The following is a 21,665-nucleotide window of genomic DNA, read 5'->3' as shown; positions in this document are numbered from 1 at the left end:
CATGGTTTAACGCCATCTCTACAAAAAATACAAAAATTAGCCAGGTGTAGTGGCGTGCACCTGTAATTCCAGCTACTCAGGAGGCTGAAGCAGGAGAATTGCTTGAACTTGGGAAGCGGAGGTTGCAGTGAGCTGAGATCACACCACTGCACTCCAGCCTGGGTGACAGAGAGAGACTCCATCTCAAAAAAAAAAAAGACTGTGCATTATCAGCTTCTAAGCCTAGAGTAATGATTGTTTGAAAAATAAAAAACAAAAGTAGGTATGATCACTTGTAAATATCCTACATCACTGCTGCCAGGCAGCAAGGAGGAACTCCATAGGAACTGAGATGATACATGACACAGAAATCGACCTACTCCATTACACACACTTTTCCTGACCACCAACTCTGCCTTGTGTTGGGGACAGAAACAAACCCCCACCACACTTCTTGACAACTCAGGATCCTAGTATTCCCCATTTCAGAGATGAGGGGATTCTCAGGAGTATGTACCTACTCACCTTTCTGTAGGAAGTTCTCTAGGTCCTCATTAAGGTTTAGCCCATCCTCATGGTCCAGCACAAATTTAAGAATGACAGCCAACTCAGCCTGGGCCACAGAGAGAAAAAGAGCATCACTGAGGTGTTAGGCCTCTGAAGGGAAGGCTACCAGGAGCTCCACACTGGCAGTGCCAGTCCCTGGCTCCCTCGTGCTCTAGAAGCCTGCTGGATCCCATTCTCCCTCTCAGAGCTGAGGTCCTATGACCCAGCCAACAACATTCAACTAGAGATATGTTCACCCCACTTGCTCCCTTCCCTCCCACCTCCCCTCAAGATGTACCCAAGTCAGAGTTCCTGACTGACTTCACTCCTGACCACAAGCAAAGTGACTGTTAAGGAAAGTAACACAATCAGAAAGTTGCTTTTATTGTTATTGTTGTTAAGGAACAAGGTCTTGCTATGTCACCCAGGCTGGAATACAGCAGCACAATCATAGCTCACTATAACCTCCAACTCCTGGAGTCAACTCCTCCTCCTCAGCTTTCCAAGTAGGTAGAACTACAGACACACACTGCCACACCCAGTTCATTTTTTTTTTTTTTTGAGACGGAGTCTCACTCTGTCACCCAGGTTGGAGTGCAGTGGCCGGATCTCAGCTCACTGCAAGCTCCGCCTCCCGGGTTTATGCCATTCTCCTGCCTCAGCCTCCCGAGTAGCCGGGACTACAGGCGCCCGCCAGCTTGCCCAGCTAGTTTTCCGTATTTTTTAGTAGAGACGGGGTTTCACCGTGTTAGCCACCAGGATGGTCTCGATCTCCTGACCTCGTGATCCGCCCGCCTTGGCCTCCCAAAGTGCTGGGATTACAGGCTTGAGCCACCATGCCTGGCCAGTTCATTTTTTTAAAAAAATATTTTTTGTTGAGACAGGGTCTCGCTATGTTACCCAGGCTGATCTTGAGCTCCTGGCCTCAAGCAATCCTCCTGTCTCAGCCTCCCAAAGTGCTGGGATTATAGGTGTGAGCCACCACACCCAGCCAGGAAGCTTTTATTTTATTTTATTTTTATTTTTATTTTTTTGTTGAGACGGAGTCTCGCTCTGTCGCCCAGGCTGGAGTGCAGTGGCCGGATCTCAGCTCACTGCAAGCTCCGCCTCCCGGGTTTACGCCATTCTCCTGCCTCAGCCTCCCGAGTAGCTGGGACTACAGGCGCCCGCCACCTCGCCCGGCTAGTTTTTTGTATTTTTAGTAGAGACGGGGTTTCACCGTGTTAGCCAGGATGGTCTCGATCTCCTGACCTCGTGATCCGCCCATCTCGGCCTCCCAAAGTGCTGGGATTACAGGCTTGAGCCACCGCGCCCGGCCGAAGCTTTTATATATAACTATGTTGGCCTCTTCCAGATGACCCTACCAGAGGAAAGGATGAAATAAATGAAGTGCAAGTTCTGTGGAAACACACACACACACACACACACACACACACACACACACACAGAAACACATATAGGAACAGAGAATAATTTCTATGTATTATCCTAAAACACATTACAGTTAAATATATGCACATAAAAAAGGACTTGAAAGTACATCCTTTAAAATGTTAGCAACCTCTGGGAATGAGTTTATCGGCAACTGTTATTTCCTTCTGCATGCTTTTCAACATTTCCCAGATTTTCTATGATGAATGGCAATAACTGTTATAACTGTATTTTTAAAAAGACCAGTATCTGCTGTTCAAAAACAAGTCAGGTGAGGTGAAGCATGGGCTAGGCCCGCTAGGTGGCATGGAGGCACAAGGGCTTACCTGAATTTTATATTCAAACTGTTCCCAGTCCCTGGGACTTTTGGAGCTCATGGTAGAGTGGTATAAGAGCAGCATGGTCATCTAGAAGCCAAACAGGAGGCAGTCACTGAGTGGGGCTGTCTCTTGTCTTAGTGGCCTCATTCTGGGCAGTCCTGGGGACTCTGAGCTATTCTGGCGATTCTTCTAAAAGTCCTAGAATCCAGCAACCCCAGGCCACCATCCTTAACAGCTCCAGGAAACATTTTGGTTTTTTTTTCAATTGAGGACACAGCGTACACTATACAAAAAACGGAGTACCAAGATTCCTGCATGGCTCAATTCCTGGACTCATGGAACCCTGGGTGTGAAGCTTTAGGTACCCTCTATAGGTCAGCACCCAGAAAGAACAGAGGGAATGAAGCAGACTGAGCTATAATAAAAATATGGTGATAGTCGAGTGAGACCTGATTTCTGCCAGGTCTCCACCAAGGCCCACAGTAATGGTCTAGTAAACTATTGTTTATTTCATAATCTCTGTCATAAGATCATGGGCTCCTAGAATCCTTGGGCTAAATCAGCCTCTGACTCAGACAGGTGGCTTGCCTGGTTCTACCTCCAACGTACTAGAGCCCCAGAAATAAAGCACCCATCATCTCCCCTTGGGTTAAGAGAAGGCCCTGCAGGGTCCCTCAGGTACCATCACTCCAACCCTGCTCCGTCTCCCCAGTCGGGTATTCCATAAGTACCTTGGCCAGTTCCAGCTCTGATCCCTCTAGCACCTTCTGTGCAGACACCAGGCATTCTGGAGAAGAGGGATGTTTTTGATTTTCTGCAATGACAACAATGTAGAAAACAGGGTGAACTTCCTGGGAACCATACCTGAGATCCCAGAACACTTAAATCTGGGGAGCAGAATGGCTATCTCTGGTGGAGCTATGAGATGTAGGGCTCCTTACTCCTATGCCCTCTTTCCCCTGCCTTACAATTTTCCATCTGAAGTCAGTTCTATCCTGGGTCAATCCAAGGGCTACAGGGATAATGGAAGAAGCAAGCAGCCTGGGAATTCACAGCAACTCTGGGTCATGACATTGCACTCTCCCACCCACTCACCAACTCTCTCTCAGCACCACAGAGGAAGAGCCCAGAGATGCCAGGTCACTTAGAATCCTGTTCCAACTGAGATCACAGAGGAAACCTGCAGCTGGGTCAGAGGAGGACAACTGGGGATACCTGACTCTTATGCTGCCCAAGGGTCTGGGCTCAATTATTAACACCTTGCTTTATCTAAATATAGCCTCACTTTTCTTGTAATTCTCTAGGGGTGGAGATGGCAGCTAGCTCCCCATGTCAAAGACGAGGACTGTGTGGTCTAAGGCTGGACAAGGGGAGGGGAACTGAAAAGCACTGTACTAGAAGCTTTGCATATGTTATTTAATCCACCCATCCACTTGAAGAACAGTTATCATCTCCATATTATACATAGGGAACCTATGTCCAGAAAGGTCACACAAGCAGTCAGGGAGGTCAAGATCAACCTTAATCTGCCTCTGCCCCTACACCTATCGCCTAAGCAACGAATTCAAAGTTATCTGGGAAAAATAGTTTTTCTTGCAAGGGAAAGACTCTTGCTTCTATCTCCTTGAAGCTGGGGGAAACAGAAACTTAAGGTGCTCAAAGAGTTCAAGGTGATAGGTCCCAAAAAGTAACCTTCTGGCTACACCTAGATCTCTGAGAAGGGCTCTGGGACCGAAGGGACACTCTTCTTACACCAACTGATGGAGGCATTACAAGACCCAGGGGATCTGAACCAGCTGTTTTAATCTTTGTGTTAAAGAGTGGGGAGTCTTGAAATTTTTCTCCTCTAGACACTCATGAACTAGTTCCTCTGGACTCTCCAATCCCACGAGCTGAGGAAGCAGCTTCTTCATAGCTGGATAAGAAAGGTGCTTACTCTGCAGAAAACTGCAAACAAAGTCCAGTCTCTCTGGCACCGGCTGCTGCAAGATTTGCTGTCCCTCTTCAGTGCCATGGCTAGAAAAAGAGCAAGTATTAGGACCAGAGTATTCAGCAATCTTTGCTTCTTTGCTGCTGCATTTCATACTACCTCCCCATTCCTTCCAGTCTTGATCTCTGCTGGATCTGGAAGAGATTCAGATCAGATCGGGAGACAGGTGACAGATACCAGGACACCATTCATCCAGAAGGAACTGTCTGGTGGGTGGGAAGTGGAGACTTGAGGCATGGGGTTCTTCTGGAAAAGATGGCATTCTATCATTCTCTTTGCAAATATAAAAAAGCTCTGTGGAAAGGGGCTGAGAGGAGATGGAGACAGCCCAGATGAATGGGAAGCTGGATTACACCATCTGGAATGTCTCAACTCTAAGCTGTCAGGAAGCCTGGAGAACACACCTAGGGTAAGAGTGAGAGAAGACCATGGGGAAGGAAAAACACATCCAAGAACTGAAAGAACAGGAGGAAACAAAGCTCTGAAGTGACAGGGTGAAGTTCCCCCACTAGGCTGAAGGCTGAGATGGCAAAAAGCCTCCCAGAGGAGGATCCCAGGGACTAGTTTTTTGCTTGTTTGTTTGTTTGTTTGTTTTTGAGACGGAGTCTCGCTCTGCTGCCCAGGCTGGAGTACAGTGGCCGGATCTCAGCTCACTGCAAGCTCCACCTCCCGGGTTTACGCCATTCTCCTGCCTCAGCCTCCCGAGTAGCTGGGACTACAGGCGCCCACCACCTCACCCGGCTAGTTTTTTGTATTTTTTAGTAGAGACGGGGTTTCACCGTGTTTGCCAGGATGGTCTCGATCTCCTGACCTCGTGATCCGCCCGTCTCGGCCTCCCAAAGTGCTGGGATTACAGGCTTGAGCCACCGCGCCCGGCCTTGTTTGTTTCTTTGAGACAGAATCTCGCTCTGTCGCCCAGGCTGGAATGCAGTGGCACGATCTTGGCTCACTGTAACCTCTGTCTCCTGAGTTTAAGCAATCCTCCTGCCTCAGCCTCCCAAGTAGCTGGGATTACAGGCATGGACCACCACACCTGGCTAATTTTTGTATTTTTAGTAGAGATGGGGTTTCTCCATGTTGGCCAGGCTGGTCTCAAACTCCTGACCTCCACCCACCTCAGCCTCTCAAAGTGCTGGGATTACAGGCTGGAGCCACCGTGCCCAGCCAGGACTAGTATTCTCAATTAGTAGTTCTTGTCTGTACTTGCTTTACTGGAAGAGCAGGCAGTGTGAAGAGAGTATGAGGAGAGGGAGACAGCAGGGGGAGCTCTCACACAGCCCAGGAGGCTGAGGCAGAATTGCTTCAACCCAAGAGACAGAGATTACAGTGGGCAGAGACGGTGCCACCACTGCACTCCAGCCTGGGTGACAGAGGGAGAGTCTGTCTCAAAAAAAAAAAAAAAAAAAAAAAAAAAAAAAAAAAAAAAAAAAAAAAAAGAATACTAGTCCCTGGGATCCTCCTCTGGGAGGCTTTTGCCAACTCAGCCTTCAGCCTAGTGGGGGAACTTTGCTGGATCCCCTAGCTAACTGTGGTTCCATTTTCAGAAGCAGCAAGTGAAATACCACTTCAGTTAGAAAGCTGAATTCTCTAGGCTACAGTGGGAGATCCTGATTAGTGGGCCACTTGTTTCTCAGAATCTAAACCCCTAGTTCTCAGCCAACTTTCTGGAGGGCAGGGCAGGTCCAGAAACTTCCAATGCCAGAGACATCATGAAAGCACAAGCGTCATCCAAGCCAAGACTATGACTGTACCTCCCCCCATACCCCATGTGATTACAAAGGCTTCTTCCAAGTGAATCCCCCACTAGAGGCATTCTGTCTGGATAGTTGGTCTGAGATCAGAGACTCCTACAAAGTCTTAAGGAGATGCTAATCTCTTACAGACTCCCAAATGAGCCATTTCCCCTACCCACCCACAATCTGGAATGTTGTGACTCCTTGGCTCAGTGTGGAGCAATATTTACCTCAGAGTATTCCATTAACTAAAAATAAAAAGAGGTTCTCAGGTGAAATGTTTGAGAAATCCTGGGTTAAATTAAACTGAACATTTTTATAAAAGATACAACATGCATTATTTCCTAAACCTATTTGATCACAAAACCCTTCCCCCTACCCCACACAAAGCCTGGTGTAAGTAAAGCTGCATGGAGCATGCTTTGGACAACAGTAGTCCTAGAGAAATCCAGCCCATCCTTTAAAACAGTGCTGAAGTCTCATCTCTGTCAGGAAGCCATCCACAACTCCTGCCAGTCATGCCTCCACTATCCTCCAGCACTCATGAATGCAACTGCACCATTTACAACTGCCCACTCCAACTGCACTAGCTGAAAGCCAGGAATAAAGGAGGTGCTCAATACATATGGGCTGACTGACAACTGAGGGATGCTTTTTACTGAGAAATAAATGTCAGCAAGATAAACGTCAGAACTGTAAGTTTTCTGGCAAAATGCCTCCACTATACTTTGTTGTTCAAGCCTCACAGCTATCAAAGAGATGGGACAGCCTTTTTTGCTTTAGCTATTCATGCACAGAAGAACAGAAAGGGAAACTTGTCAGAGGGGTTGATCCCAGTTAATTTTCCCATAGAGAAGGCCAAGTGGCCAAGCAATTAAACCCTCCTCAACTCCCACAGCTTCTTTTTTTTTTTTTAAATAATTATTTTTTAAAGAATTGTTTTTCTCAGGGCGCCCCTTGTCCAGTGTGCAGACAGGAGTCACCCAACTCCCACAGCTTCTATCTACCCTCCAACCTTGCCATCCTCTGCTGCCTTCTGCTGAGAACTAGGCTGCTGATTTAGGTTGGCACTAGTAGCAGTACCAGAAATGTAAGAGCCAGAACATATTAACCAAGAACCTCCATTTCCCAAAAGGAAGCTGGTCTGCAATGTGCTGGATCTGAGATGGAGATTAGCGTTAACCTGGGATTTTAATATCGCCTACCTCCAACTCCCCCTTCTACTGCAGCCTAGGTTCAGGCAACACCCTAGAAGACAACTTGAAAACGAGTATTTTGAATTTTTGATGCTTCCTATGAAAATTTCCTACCAGGTTATAAACCTACAGTGGCTAACCCAAGGACAACACACATCCTTACTCTTGGGTACATCTACTGCTCTTGTTACCAGGCCAAGGAAATTTCTCTCTTCGAAAGCAAAAGTTCCTTGATCTATTCTGAGGTCATAAAAGCATGCTGCCCCATATTTTGTGTTATAATACAAGGCATATTATATCTGGCTGCTTCACTTTTAGTGAGGTTAAAATTAAACACAGAGTTAGGTATTGCCAGCCTAATGGTTTTACCAGCCATTAATGTTAGGTGCCTGGATCTATCACTTCCTTAGGGTTTGCAAAATAATGATTTTCAATAGAAGTTCCAAAATGCTGACTTACAGGTGGTACACAACCCCAACTATGAAGTGTCTTTGCCAAAAAAAAAAAAAGTGAATCAAGCTTAGATCTAATTATCAGTATATAGGCAACAAGGGGAACAATGGAACAAGTTAAGCCGCACCATAATAATGCAGTTAACAGAATCCAGGATTTAAGAATTTCTATAAGATTAAAAAAAAAATGAGGTGGTGTCGAGTGGGGAGAAAAAAAAGCAAGAAACAAAACTGGTGAGAGGAAATGATCCCCTGATGAAAGATCTTAAACACCAGGCTGAAGATTTTAGATTTCTACCTATTAAAAATGAATACTCACTGAGGTTTGATGAAGAGTCACTGAAGTATCACAAAGAAAACAAGATTTGAGAAAGATTATTGAGAACTCATGTATAGGAATGAACTGCAATAAGGGCAGATTAGATAAGAACTAGGCTAGAAGAACTAGAATGAGGCAGAGGGAGGGACATTGGTTGTGAGCAGAGAGGATGATGACCAATTAGAGATCAGTGCCAAGGAGAGAGAGAAGTCAAGATGATGTTGAAATGTCCTGCCTGGGTAACTGGAAGAGAAAATGGTAGTGTCTGGACCAAAATAAGAACAGTGACTTCTTTTAGAGGTACTAAGGCAGGTCCTGGTTAGAGCATATGGAATTTAAAAAAATCCTATAAGACAACCCACAACCAACACACATTTCAAATAAAGAACCACTTTAGCAGACCCATCTGTCCTGGGCTACTCAGCCCCACTAGACCTTGCTGATGGAGAATATCAACTCATCTCTTCACTCAACAAACATTAAAACCTAACCAATGTAGTGTCCTAAGTTAGGTAGGGAAGACCCCAAGATGAATCAGACACAGTTCTGGCCTTTGATAAGCTTAACTCTAACTTCTTTCCCTATCAATGAGCTGTTACCTATGAATGCGTAAAGTGCTTGCTTCACAGAGATGTGAGTCCCTAATACCAGTTCCTAACTGCCACGCATGGCACATAAACACCTTCAACACTTCAGTCTATTCTTGGCCTGGGGTAAACAATCTAATGTGCTTTCTTAAAAAAAAAAAAAAAAAAGACAACGACTGATCTATGCTTGGTCCCAAAAAGGTAGGATACTGGGAGGAAGCCCCACTCTATTCATTTCCCAGATAACTGTGATGTTCAAAGGAAATGTGCTAAAGACAGGCCAAACTACAATCCTTGCTGCATGGTAACAACAAGCTTTTTAAATGCTCATGGACCTCAGAAAACAAGTTAATTGAGGCAGTACAAATCCCAGAAGTATATTTATTTTATAATGGCTTAGAAAGAGGCATATCTGTACTGTGCTAACAAGTTACAGATGAGATTTCTAGGTGTTTCTTCTTTCCTTCAGATGTGAGAGCTTTCTCTTTCTTCCCTCAGAAGGTTGCAAAGAGGGCTTGTGGCATAGTGTAGGGATGAGTCAAGAAAAGAGGGTTGCAGAAGGCTTCTGGTGAGACAAGAGAATGCGGAGCCCAAGAGTGAGCACTTGTAAGAATGTGAAGGCATGGAGCCTTGGAGGCTCTCCTGTGCAAGAGTGCAGAAGCCTCAGGATGGGACAAGCGTGAAACCTCTCCCATGGAGTGGCACAGCGACTGGAAGATGAAGTCAATGTATTCTTGCCTTTAGGCCCCACCCTGGCTTATGATGTCCCAATCCTGCCCCTGATTTCTGGTCATAGCCATCACCAAGTAAAGAGAACAAATACAGCCCCCACCCCAGCAATCAGCTTTGCCTTAGAGGCTAGAGAGAGGTATGGTGCGTACTCACAGTCTGTCAATGATCTTGATGAAGATGCTGCAGTCCTGGAGCTGCAGCACAGCCTCCACAGGGTCGGCCACATGCAGACTGTTCACCTGTGAATCCAGGGGAACAGCCTAGTGAGACGTTACAAATGCCAGAAGCAATGTGGTTTGCTCCTTTTCCCAGAGGCTCAATATGAGTGCTTACAGTTTGTAGGCTATAGGAATAAAAAGAACTGATGATTCTCAGGTTTTTAATTTCAGGAAGGAGTGCTGCTGCACTCACTCATCCAGTTACAGCCACCTGAAATGCAACCATCAGACAGTCCTTCCTTTGGCTTCAACTAAATAAAAGCTTAAACTCTCCTAAGATGTTCCAGCACTGGGAGTATACTTTTAGGCATAAAATGGTTTTGGAAGGATACACCAATAAATTGGTACTAACATTGCTTCTAAACAGAGGAATTTGACAGCAGGGAGTCTGAGGCGGGAAAAGAAAGGCTCTTACATTATAACTCTCTGTAGCTCTTAAGTGTACTATAGCCCTTTGTATTTCTTGAATGTTTACATTATAAGTTTCTGTATCTCTTGGATTTTTATATTATAGCCCTTTGTAGCTCTTGAGTTTTCAAATATCTATTCAAAACATAAATATTACATATATGCTATACACTCCCACAAAGATATAAAATCTTATTAATGCATTTTTATTCTTTCCACACATAAAACTTTGGCTGAGGGGAGAAGGGAAAAACAATAGGGGAACAAGATGATTTTTTAAAAAGGGGGTGGAGGGATCCAGGCGTGGTGGCTCACACCTGCAATCCTAGCACTTTGGGAGGCTGAGGCGGGAAGATCACATGAGCTCAGGAGTTCAAGACGGGCCTGGGCAACATGGTTAAACCCTGTGCTACAAAAAATACAAAAAATTAGCCAGGTGTGGTGGCACACACCTGCAGTCCCAGCTACTTAGAAGGCTGAGGTGGGAGGATCACCTTAGCCTAGGGAGGTCGAGGCTGCAGTGAGCTGAGATTGCATCACTGTACTCTAGCCTGGGTGACAGAGCAAGACCCTATCTCCAAAGGAAAAAAAAAAGAAAGAAAAGGAAAGGAAAAAAAACGGGGTGGGAATGAAAGAAGAATACGAGCTGGGCTGGGAATCTCAAAGAAAAACTTCTTATTCTGATTTAGTTGCCTGTTTCCATTCTTTGGCTTCAGATAGGCATACATCTAAATCAGTTTTTACCACTAGAAAATTCACCAGGGGTCACATGCATCAGGTACACAGGTTATTCAATAAGTATACACGGTCGACTTCTACAGGAAAACCTCATGAATTCCATAGGCAGTAAAGTTCAGAAGTAGTCTGGGCTGAAGTTTACTTTTTTATTACTACAAGAAGAAACGGTTTGCTAAGTTAATTATTCACATATTCAACACTAAGAGGGAAGAGAGACTGAGCCTGCTTTAAGAAACAAGGTATTTTAAAGAACTTCAGCATAGTGGTTATGTGCAGACAACTAGATTCTATTGCTTACAAATGTATTCTCTATATTTGGGCTGGGAGCCAGTACATACACATTTTGGGCCCAGCTCCTCCAGAAACTTGCCAGCAATCTTTGTTATAAACTTTATTTCTCTGTGCACTAGTTTTCTCTCATGCCAAATGGATGGAACCCCTACCTTATCTACTTCAAAGGACCAGTGTGAGCTCAAATGGATTATGGATGCAAGAACACATTTAAAAAAATACAAAGTAGGACAGGCGCAGTGGCTCACACCTATAATCCCAGCACTTTGGGAGGCTGAGGTAGGGGGACTGCTTGAGGCTGGGAGTTTAGGACCACCTTGGGCAACATAACAGTACCTTGTCTCTACCAAATAAATAAATAAGCAAGCAAGTAAGCAAGCTGGACATGGTGCCTGTAAGTGCTAGCTACATAAGAGGCTGAGGTGGGTGGATCATTTGAGCCCAGGAGCTGGAGAAGTTACAATGAGCTATGATAGTGTCCCTGCACTGTGGCTTGGGAAACAGAGTGAGACATCTCAAAAAAAAAAAAAAAAAAAAAAAAAAAAGAAAAAAGAAAGAGTAATAAATATAAGGCACTATTATGGCTAATAAAATGAAAATAATGAAGTAGATATAACATTTGTATTTCTTAACAGTTAAGTTAGCTGCATGCACTATAGAATTAAGAGGATTTTTAAAAATCAATGATTCCTCTACAGACATGATAGTATTTATTTCAGTTAAATACTTTCACATTTAGAAACAACTTTAAGGCCAGGTGCAGTGGCCCATGCTTGTAATCCCAGCACTTGAGGAGGCTGAGGCAGAAGGACTGCTTGAGGCCAGGAGTTCAAGACCAGCCTGGGCAACATAAGGAGACCCTGTCTCTACAAAATAATAATTAAAAAAAAATTATTAGCTGGGTGAGGTGGCTTGCGCCTGTATGCTCCTGTAGTTCCTGCTACTTGGGAGGCTGATGTGGGAAGATCGCTGGAGCCCAGGAGGTCAAGGCTACAGTGAGCTATGATCACACCACTGCACTCTAGCCTGGGCAACTAGAGTGACTAAGACCCCTCAAAAAAAAAAAAAAAAAAAAAATTAAATAAATAAATAAAACTTTTAGGCCAGGTGTGGTGGCTCATGCCTGTAATCCCAGTGCTTTGGGACGATGAGGAGGGAGGATCGATTGAGGCCAGGATTTTGAGATCAGCCTAGGCCACACAGCAAGACCCTATCCCCAAAAAATTAAAACAAAACAAAACAAAAAACAAAAAAAAAAAACAGCCAGCATGGTGGTGCATGTCTGTGATGTCTGTGGTCCTAGCTGCTCAGGAGGCTAAGGTGGGAGGCAGAGGATTGCTTGAGAGCAGGAGTTCCAGGCTGCCATGAATGCAACTGCATTCCAGCCCGGGTCACAGAGCAAGACCCTATCTCAAAAAGAGGAATCTTTTAGATGAATCCAAATTACAACAGATTGAAAGTTTTTTAATGTGAAATAAAATGTGACTTATTGACATCTTAAAGAGTTTGCTAATATATTTATAATATATTTATACTGTCTTTTGAAAAAAGCTCAATCTAATTGGTCAGGACAGGTCATTGTAAATTTTCTAAGAAGATTCTGAAAACTTCAGGCCAAGATTCCATTTTACCTGCAGAAAATAGAGAGACTGCCAAGGCTAAACCATCTCCTATCAATACCTGCAATCAAGGTAAAACATTCAAGGGCTATGGATGCTTGTTCACTAACAAGACTAAAAAATCATACCAATTAGCTGATGTAAAGTCTCCTAAGGAATCTGGATTCATCACATATACCAATTAGGTAATAATCCAGCCACAGTTCCTTTCATGGATATAAAAAGACTTTTCTTCCTGTGAATTATTTTGCTCTCAAGTGAGAAATCATTTAAAAGTTAAGGAAGTAGAGAAGTTCCTTCATCTCTAGTCAGGACATAAAATATGAGAGTGAGGACCAGGCTCACCATGTAACTCAAGAGTTGCCCTTTAGGATTGCAGGGTTGCTTAAGGTTGTCAAATCTTAAAATATCCTGTAACAGTTTATTCATTATTAACTGCTGTTTACAGAATAGTTTCAAGCTATAATTTAAGTATTAATAATATAAACCACTAATTTATTTTTATGTTATAAATTACTGAAAATTCAGAAGACAAAAAACAGAACTCCCAATAATTCTAGTATTTTAATACAAGTACTTTTTCCATTTTGATGTATTTATTTCGTTTTTTCCTAGGTAATTTTATTTATTATTATTTTTTTTTTGAGATGGAGTCTCGCTCTGTCGCCCAGGTTGGAGTGCAGTGGCCGGATCTCAACTCACTGCAAGCTCCGCCTCCCGGGTTTATGCTATTCTCCTGCCTCAGCCTCCCGAGTAGCTGGGACTACAAGCACCCGCCACCTCGCCCAGCTAGTTTTTTGTATTTTTTAAGTAGAGATGGGGTTTCACTGTGTTAGCCAAGATGGTCTCGATCTCCTGACCTCGTGATCCACCCATCTCGGCCTCCCAAAGTGCTGGGATTACAGGCTTGAGCCACTGCGTCCGGCCGGTAATTTTTTTAAAACTGTAGTTGGAATTATCATGTGTGTGTATGTGTATGTTCTATGCCACTCTTCTCACTAACATAACAGATGCATTATTTCATGCTACTATAGTTTCATAAAATTTGCTTTAGCTCCACAACTTTTGTTTAAATTGAAAAAATTCTCTATAACTATATTTATATATATTTTTAAGAGACAGGCTCTTGCTATGTTATAGGTTGGAGTGCAGCAGCTATTTACAGATGCAATCATGGCTAACTGCAACCTCAAACTCCTGGGCTCAAGCAATTCTCCCATCTCAGCTTCCCAAGTAGCTGGGACTATAGGTGTGCACTACTGAACCGAGCATATATAACTATACTTTAACAATTTCATGCATGTTCTTTGTCTTTTTTTTTAGACAGGCTCTCACTCTATTGTCTAGGTTGGAGTGTAGTGGCACGATCACAGCTCACTGCAGCTTCAACCTCCACAGCCTCAGGTGATCCTCCCACCTCAGCCTCCTGAGTAGCTGGAAGCACAGGAGCACACCACCATGCCCAGCTAATTTTTGTATTTTTTGAAGAGACAGGGTTTCGCCATGTTGCCCAGGGTGGTTGCAAACTTCTGAGCTCAAGTGATCCTCCACCTCAGCCTCCCAAAGTGCTGGGATTACAGGTGTGAGCTGGCCTCATGCATATTTACTGTGACTTTTGAGAAAAGGATATAAGTAGCTGCTATAAATAAAACTAGTCTTAGGCCAGGTGCAGTGGTTCATGCCTCACACTTTGGGAGGTCAAGGTGGGTGGATCGCTTGAGCTCAGGAAATCAAGACCAGCCTGGGAAAAAATGGCAAAACCCAGTCTTTACTAAAAATACAAAAAATTAGCCAGGCATGGTGGTGCATGACTGTGGTCCCAGCTACTAGAGAGGCTGAGGTGGGAGGGCTGCTTGAGCCCAGGAGGTCAAGGCTGCAGTTAGCTGTGATCACACCACTGCATTCAAGCCTGGGTGACAGAGCGACACTGTCTCTAAATAAATAAATAAATAAATAAAATTAGTCTTGTGTTTATTCTCTGTAACAGTAGTAGTCACTGTAAAAACAAGCCTAGAACCTAAATAAATAAACCAATCAACATAAAATAATGTGGCTAAAGGAGCCCCCAACATTCAGTTACTCGCATTGAACTAGAGATGTTGCTCAGGTTCCCCTAAAACCCAACCAGCCTTTTTGGGGGGAAATGCAAGGAGAGTAGGAGAAGGAAGAGACAATGTTCCTAATAGAGAATAAAACACTGGCATGCAATATAATTATAAAATATATAAATATAAAAATACCCATTTTAAGCTACACAAAAGAAAATTACATCCATTTCAGAAACTGAAGACTAAGAATGAATATTTTGTTCATTAAATATATATTTCCTCACTCAAGATTTGATCATGACTAAAACAACCTGTCTTATTAACTCAACCCTAACTGGAAATTAAAAATTCATTCCCTTTTAAATATTCTCTAATTTAAAAAAAAGTTGGCAGCCAGGTGCAGTGGCTTACGTCTGCCATCCCAACACTTTGGGAGACCAGGGTGGGAAGTTTGCTTGAGGTCAGAAGTTTGAGACCAGCCTGGGCAACTTAGCAAGACCCCATCTCTACAAAAAGTTTTTAAAAATTAGCATGGCATGTACCCCTGTGGTCCTAGCTACTTGGGAGGCTGAGGTGGAAGGACTGCTTGAGCCCCAAAGTTTGAGGTTACAATGAACTATGATTACATCACTGTACTCCATCTAGGCAACAGAATGAGACTCTATGTCTGTTTTTTAAAAAAAGAAAAATGGTTGGCTCTCCAATTGGCCCTGATTAATCAGTACTCAGGGTGAATACTAAATATCCTGTATCAACAAGCATGCCCAGGAAATATTTTAAATATGAAGAACTATGATTTATTGAGATATTATGCTAAATGACTGCATGTGTGTGGGTACTTGTGCACACTAAATGTATCTCATTATCCTTGTCATAACCCCATGAGGTATTTTATTTTTTTCACGGTGCCAAGAAAAAGTAGAACTCTATGAGGTATTTTAATTTAAAATCATCCTCATTAAAAAAAAAAGATACTGGCCAGGCACAGTGGCTCACACCTGTAATCCCAGCACTCTGGGAGGCCAAGGAGGGCAGACCACGAAGTCAGGAGATCAAGACCATCCTAGCCAACATGGTGAAACCCGTCTCTACTAAAAATACAAAAAAATTAGCTGGGCGTGATGGTGTGCGCCTGTAGTCCCAGCGAGTCGGGAGGCTGAGGCAGGAGAACTGCTTAAACCCAGGAGGCAGAGGTTGCAGTGAGCCGAGATTGCGCCACTGCACCCCAGCCTGGCGACAGAGCAAGACTCCATCTCAGAAAAAAAAAAAAACAAAAGATACTGAGAGGCCAACTTGCCCTGGGTCAGAGGGACCAGTGCTGTGATTCCATGCTGGGCATCTGACTCTGAGGCCCATATTTATCAACACACCCCATGGTCTCCTCTGTTTCTTTAGCTTTATTTATTTTTTATTTTTATATATTTTTGAAACATGGTCTCACTCTGTCATCCAGGCTGGAGTGCAGTGGTGCAATCATGGCTCAGTGGAGCCTCAACCTTCATGGCTCAAGGGATCCTCTCACCTTAGCCTCCCAAGTAGCTGAGACTACAGGTGCACGACACCATGCCCAGCTGATTTTTTAATTTTCTATAGAGATAGGGTTTTGCCATGTTGCCCAGGCTGGTCTTGAACTCTAGGGCTCAAGCGATCCTCCTGCCTCGGCCTCCCAAAGTGCTGGGATTACAGGTGTGAGCCACCACATCCAGCCTCTCTAGCTTTAAATATCCAATGCACTCTATTACTTTTTCATTTGCCATTGTCTGTGGCAGAAAATATATGAATGATCTAGCAAAAGAATTTTGATGGAGTAATCAGCAAGGCAACACTTGCTGATGGACAATGGCAACAGACAGAAAGGGGGTGAGAGAGTGACGAGAACCTTGTCCTAAGATTAAAGACCTCTGAAGACCAAAGTCCCTGCATATATTGGTCACTAAGGTCAGCATTTACCCTTTTTTTTTTTTTTTTTTTTTTAAATTTTTCAGACAGAGTCTCACTCTGTTGCTAGGCTGGAGTGCAATGGTGTGATCTTGGCTCACTGCAACCTCCACCTCACGGGTTCAAGTGATTCTCCTGCCTTAGCCTCCCGAGTAGCTGGGAATACAGGTGCCCGCCACTACACCCAGTTAATTTTTGTATTTTTAGTAGAGACGGGGGCTTTCACCAGGTTGGCCAGGCTGGTCTCAAACTCCTGACCTCAGGTGATCCACCTGCCTTGGACTCCCAAAGTGCTGGGATTACAGGCGTAAGCCACCATGCCCAGCCCACATTTAACCTTTTATTCAGAAAAATACACACAGAGCAGATGAAAATGCATTTCCATGCGGTCTAAAGGAAAACTATTTCGTCTAGAAATGAGAAGACTTTACATAGCCCTGGCTCCTACAAAACTCCTCTCCTAACCCTCTCAAGCTTCCTGGAGAAGTATAGCCAACAAAAGAGAGGAAGACTACTTACCCAAGAGAGGAGTGCGGCCCCCCGGGTGGCGTGGAGTGTCATCTTGGTGATACCAGACAGTCACTCCAATGCGCCTGGAACCCAAGAGAGGAAGAAAAGCAGTTAATCATATCATATATCCATGATCAAGAAATAAAGGCGAAATGGTTCCATTTGCCAACTCTCAACACTGAAATCACTCTTCACTGAATCCACCAAGACACCATGGAAATTTTTAGAAAGCTGAGTATACATGAAAATTACTATAGAGCTTATATCAGAGACGACAGGAAAGAATTGTGCATTTAACTCAATGTCTACCCCACGTAATTTTTCAGTTTCACAGAAAATACAACATTCAAAGTTGGTCTTCAACCCTACTCTTTGGGACATGATGCCCTTAAATACAGAACAAACACGGTTTTCAGGCAGACCTGGGTCTGGATGCTGATTTAATGTGACCAGGGTCACAGGACCTTAGACAAGCAACATAACCTCTTTTAGTCTTTTTCTTTATCTGCAAAATGGGATCCACATACACCTCTCTGGGTTATTGTGATGCTTAAAGATAAAGCAAATAGTACGGTACCTGGCACATGGTAGGTTGTCAATAAATAATTACTGTTCTTAAGCAGAAATGTTGATTTCCAGCTCTTTCTACAGGTACCCAAATTCTACCTAACAATACCCAAGTCCTTGGGGAAACTGTTCTAGTTTCTGGATTTTTGTATCTTCCACAGAAATGTTTCACAAACATGGTTCAAATAGGGGATTGAGTATATCCAAACGTAGGTCTCTGGATGAGGTCAACTCCAATTCTGGAGGAGATCCCATGGGATATTAAATGAAAATTAGGTACCTGTCCTGGTGTTCTCATCACCAATTGCCTTTCCCATTGAGATTCTGCCACCTGCCTGCCAACCTACCCAAGAGACCACAGGCCAGATAACTAAATATTCACCAACACCTCCTAGCAGCCCTTACAATTTTCACTAATCTCCAGGGGCACAATGAGCCCTGTCCCACATCTCCTGCCACATGTGCTCAGTCTGTAACTACTCTAGAAGGAGGAACAAGAGTGGTAAGAGCCACATCGCCTATAAGTCTCCCCATATAGGCCGGGCGCGGTGGCTCAAGCCTGTAATCCCAGCACGTTGGGAGGCCGAGACGGGTGGATCACTAGGTCAGGAGATCGAGACCATCCTGGCTAACACGGTGAAACCCCGTCTCTACTAAAAAATACAAAAAAAAAAACTAGCCGGGCGAGGTGGCGGGCGCCTGTAGTCCCAGCTACTCGGGAGGCTGAGGCAGGAGAATGGCGTAAACCCAGGAGGCAGAGCTTGCAGTGAGCTGAGATTCGGCCACTGCACTCCAGCCTGGGCGGCAGAGCGAGACTCCGTCTCAAAAAAAAAAAAAAAAAAAAAAAAAAAAGTCTCCCCATATATTAGCATCTCCAGAGTGTGGGCTCTGCAGAACCAGTTTACTGTATGCAAGTTGGGGATCAAGAAAGACACCATTCTTGCCCACAAGGTGCTCACTGTCTAGTAAGGGAAAGAGATACAAAAATCTGAAAATTCATTCCCCATTATCTCTTGGTCCTTCCTATCCAAGTATACTCTGTTTATCAGCCAACCGAAAGGTATTTTCTTAGTTCCTAAATATGATCATCCTCGCCAGGAGCGGTGGCTCACACCTGTAATCCCAGCACTTTGAGAGGCCAAGGCAGGTGGATCACGAGGTCAGCAGATCGAGACAATCCTGGCTAAAACGGTGAAACCCCATCTCTACTAAAAATACAAAAAAATTAGTCAGGTGTGGTGGCGGGTGACTGTAGTCCCAGCTACTCGGGAGGCTGAGGCAGGAGAATGGCATGAACCCGGGAGGCGGAGCTTGCAGTGAACTGAGATTGCGCCACTGCACTCCAGCCTGGGTGACAGAGCGAGACTCCATCTCAAAACAACAACAACAACAATATATATATATATATGTGTGTGTGTGTGTGTGTGTGTGTGTGTGTGTGTGTGTGTGTGATCATCCTGTGCTAGAAGCTACATGGGAAATGGGAGACAATGACATGGTCCTTGCCTTTGAGGGGCTTAAAGCAGGGGAGGGAGTAAAATTAAACATACATGAAGCACTAATAGAAGAAAATAATTAAATGCTAAAATATAACTAAATGCTAATTACAATTAAGTGCTTCCTGACCCTGCAAAATCCAACATGATTCCACATGTCATGCCAGCATCAGTCTTGGAAATGAGCCAATTCACCTGGGCTTTGGCAAGGGCAAATGAAATGGTTAAGAGAGCTCTCAGGAGGGCAAAGAAGCTAAGAGGCTTATGTTCCTCGGTCTTGGATGATTATCATCAAGTATGCCCTATCCATGGGCAAGATTGTATAGCCCTTGAGGACAGGCATGGATGGATGCAGATAGCATGGTTGACAAGACTAAAGCTCAAGGGACCACACTTGGCTCTGTGGTGGGGCGGCAACAGCCAGACACTCAACTGGGGCTTCTTTAAAAAAAGGCCTCTGAGCTATTAAATCACAAGGAATGAGGCTGAGATCACCTCTCCCCCATCCTCACTGCTGCTTATAGACTTGCAGTCTTTTTGATGAGGCCCAACACTTCAGTCAGAAATTTTATTTGCAACTGTAGGCAGATCTTGCCCCCTTTGAAAGATTCACAGCTGTGCTACTAAAAATGTCCTGAGGTTTAACCAACCTCTTCATCTCAGAGGCAAAACATACAACCCTGAGGTCCTCCCAGGAGAGCCTGTCTAAAACTAGTTCCACTGCTCAAGAAAATGAGTGTCAAGGCTAAATATTCTTTTCTGTGTTCCCCAGGCACAGAAATACGAGGAACCCAATATTCACCACTAGGAACTCCTGAAGGACCTTGTCTGCTCTTCAGGTCTAAGCCTGTAAAGAGGTACTTTCTTAGAGATAGAACATCAGGGTGAGAGGCTTTAGGAGAGCCCCAGCCATTCCCTTTTCTCTGGGTAAGGTATGACTGAAGCCAGGAGCACAGCTAAGTCTTCTACATTGGGACTATAGCTTTAAGCAGACTTTGGCTGGGAACCCAAGGGCTCCCAGTCAGAGTACCATCCTCCCCACCCTCCCTCTGAAATCTGAGGCAGGCCCCACCCAGTACACTGGGTGATGCTGATGGAAAAACAGATCCTTGCGATGGTAGCCTGGAACCATTTCACAGAAGGATCTGCTGAGATCCACCCCAGCTGGATCAGGCACCCCCGCAACCGTTACTCAATAAACAAAGAAACAAAAGGCCAGGCCCTCTGAGGGCACCTTTGGAGTTCCCATCTACCTGATTCTCTGAGAAAGAAATTCCCCCAGAATCTAAAACAGAGGCCTCAATGAGCTGGTAAGGCACCCTCCCTTTTCCCTGTTCTCAAGAAGTAACCAAGGACACAGAAGCAGTTATGTAACAAACTTAAGGCCCTGCATCTTTTTTACATTTCCCAAACTGAGACAATGCAGCTCCCCGGCATCAGGACCAATTCCCACATTTATAGTAACTCCTCTGTTTCCAGAAAATAAGTATCAAGATAAGAAGAGTGACACTAAAGAGACATGCAGCCACTTTGCTTGTACCCTCTCTGGACCTTAAAGAGTTAAAGTCTAGCCATTATTTCCTACCAGGGCTGAAGCTAATATAAACCACCTGCTCAGATGCAAGAAGTGGGACCAGAGGGTCAAATTGCTGAGCTCTGGAGTCTATTCTGAAAAAGCTTCAGTTTTAAGTACAGAACAAGTGATAGGCCAAAGGCCAGAGGGTCTGAGCTGCAGCAGTACTGCTCTCCTTACCCCACCCCTGGCCTGGGTGCCAGCTCCTCTGAGACTGCCTCTTAGCCACTTATTGCCCATCAAGGGAACACCAGCCCTACCTCAAGATAACACCAAAGTGACCTTTGGTCCCAGAGAGTTGTTAAACCACACGTATCTCTCAGCTCATGGGCCCTTGCTTCTGCTGAACCCTCATTCTCTTAGTGCTAACTCCCACTCCCAGAATTTCAGGGCCCAAAGCCCACACAAGCTCCCACCTCAAAGAGTCTTTCCCAGAATCCCACCCCCTTCTCCACCTGATAGTTCCAAAGGACTACAGCCTCACAGCTCACAAAGGAAATGGCTGCCCCATCTGTGCGCCAGTGCTCACTTGCAAAATTTACTACCACTTACCCTGAGACCCTGCCTGCCTGTAGCCTAAGAATTCCATGCTCTGTACCCCTTTCTTAGAAAGATACTCCCCATCTGAGAGACACTCACATCCAAAGAGTGAAAATCCTGATCTTGCGGCTCCTCCTCCTCCTCCAACTCTGGGATGGATAGGTCAGGAGGCACATGCAAGCAAACACCCAGACCTCACCTGGCAGGTTACCCCAGAGGGGCCAAGCCACCTTGCCCTAGGCTAACAAGCTATAAAAACAGCATAGGAAATACGTCGCTAGTACATCCCCTGCCTCTGAGAAGATAAAAGGCAAAAGGACCAGTGGCTCCAAGAGACGTCATACAGAGAAAAACAATCTTTTTCAATTCCTGGGGAGTACTGGGTAGACCGTCTGGTCCAAGTCCAAAGAGTTTCCTGAGGTCAGGGGCAAACC

The 21,665-nt window shown here is 44.6% G+C and overlaps 1 protein-coding gene across 6 annotated transcripts in view; it reads right to left on the bottom strand.

The window, feature by feature from the left end:
• NUMA1 (nuclear mitotic apparatus protein 1) overlaps positions 1-21,665 on the bottom strand; it is an 81,752-nt gene that overhangs the window by 17,955 nt on the left and 42,132 nt on the right. For all 6 annotated transcript variants that reach the window (XM_010366907.2, XM_030917473.1, XM_010366910.2 and 3 more), the window contains 6 exons: positions 17,065-17,138; positions 9,439-9,524; positions 4,213-4,292; positions 3,008-3,090; positions 2,283-2,363; positions 505-592 (listed from right to left, as the gene is read on the bottom strand). In XM_010366907.2, the coding sequence (XP_010365209.1) occupies positions 505-592; positions 2,283-2,363; positions 3,008-3,090; positions 4,213-4,292; positions 9,439-9,524; positions 17,065-17,106 (460 nt within the window). In that variant the 5' untranslated portion in view covers positions 17,107-17,138. The remainder of the gene's footprint in view (positions 1-504; positions 593-2,282; positions 2,364-3,007; positions 3,091-4,212; positions 4,293-9,438; positions 9,525-17,064; positions 17,139-21,665) is intronic.

The sequence above is a fragment of the Rhinopithecus roxellana genome, chromosome 15 (assembly GCF_007565055.1).
Source record: "Rhinopithecus roxellana isolate Shanxi Qingling chromosome 15, ASM756505v1, whole genome shotgun sequence".
NCBI lineage: Eukaryota > Metazoa > Chordata > Mammalia > Primates > Cercopithecidae > Rhinopithecus > Rhinopithecus roxellana.
The sequence above is the reverse complement of the archived record's forward strand: the minus strand, read 5'-3'. Positions and strand labels throughout refer to the sequence as shown.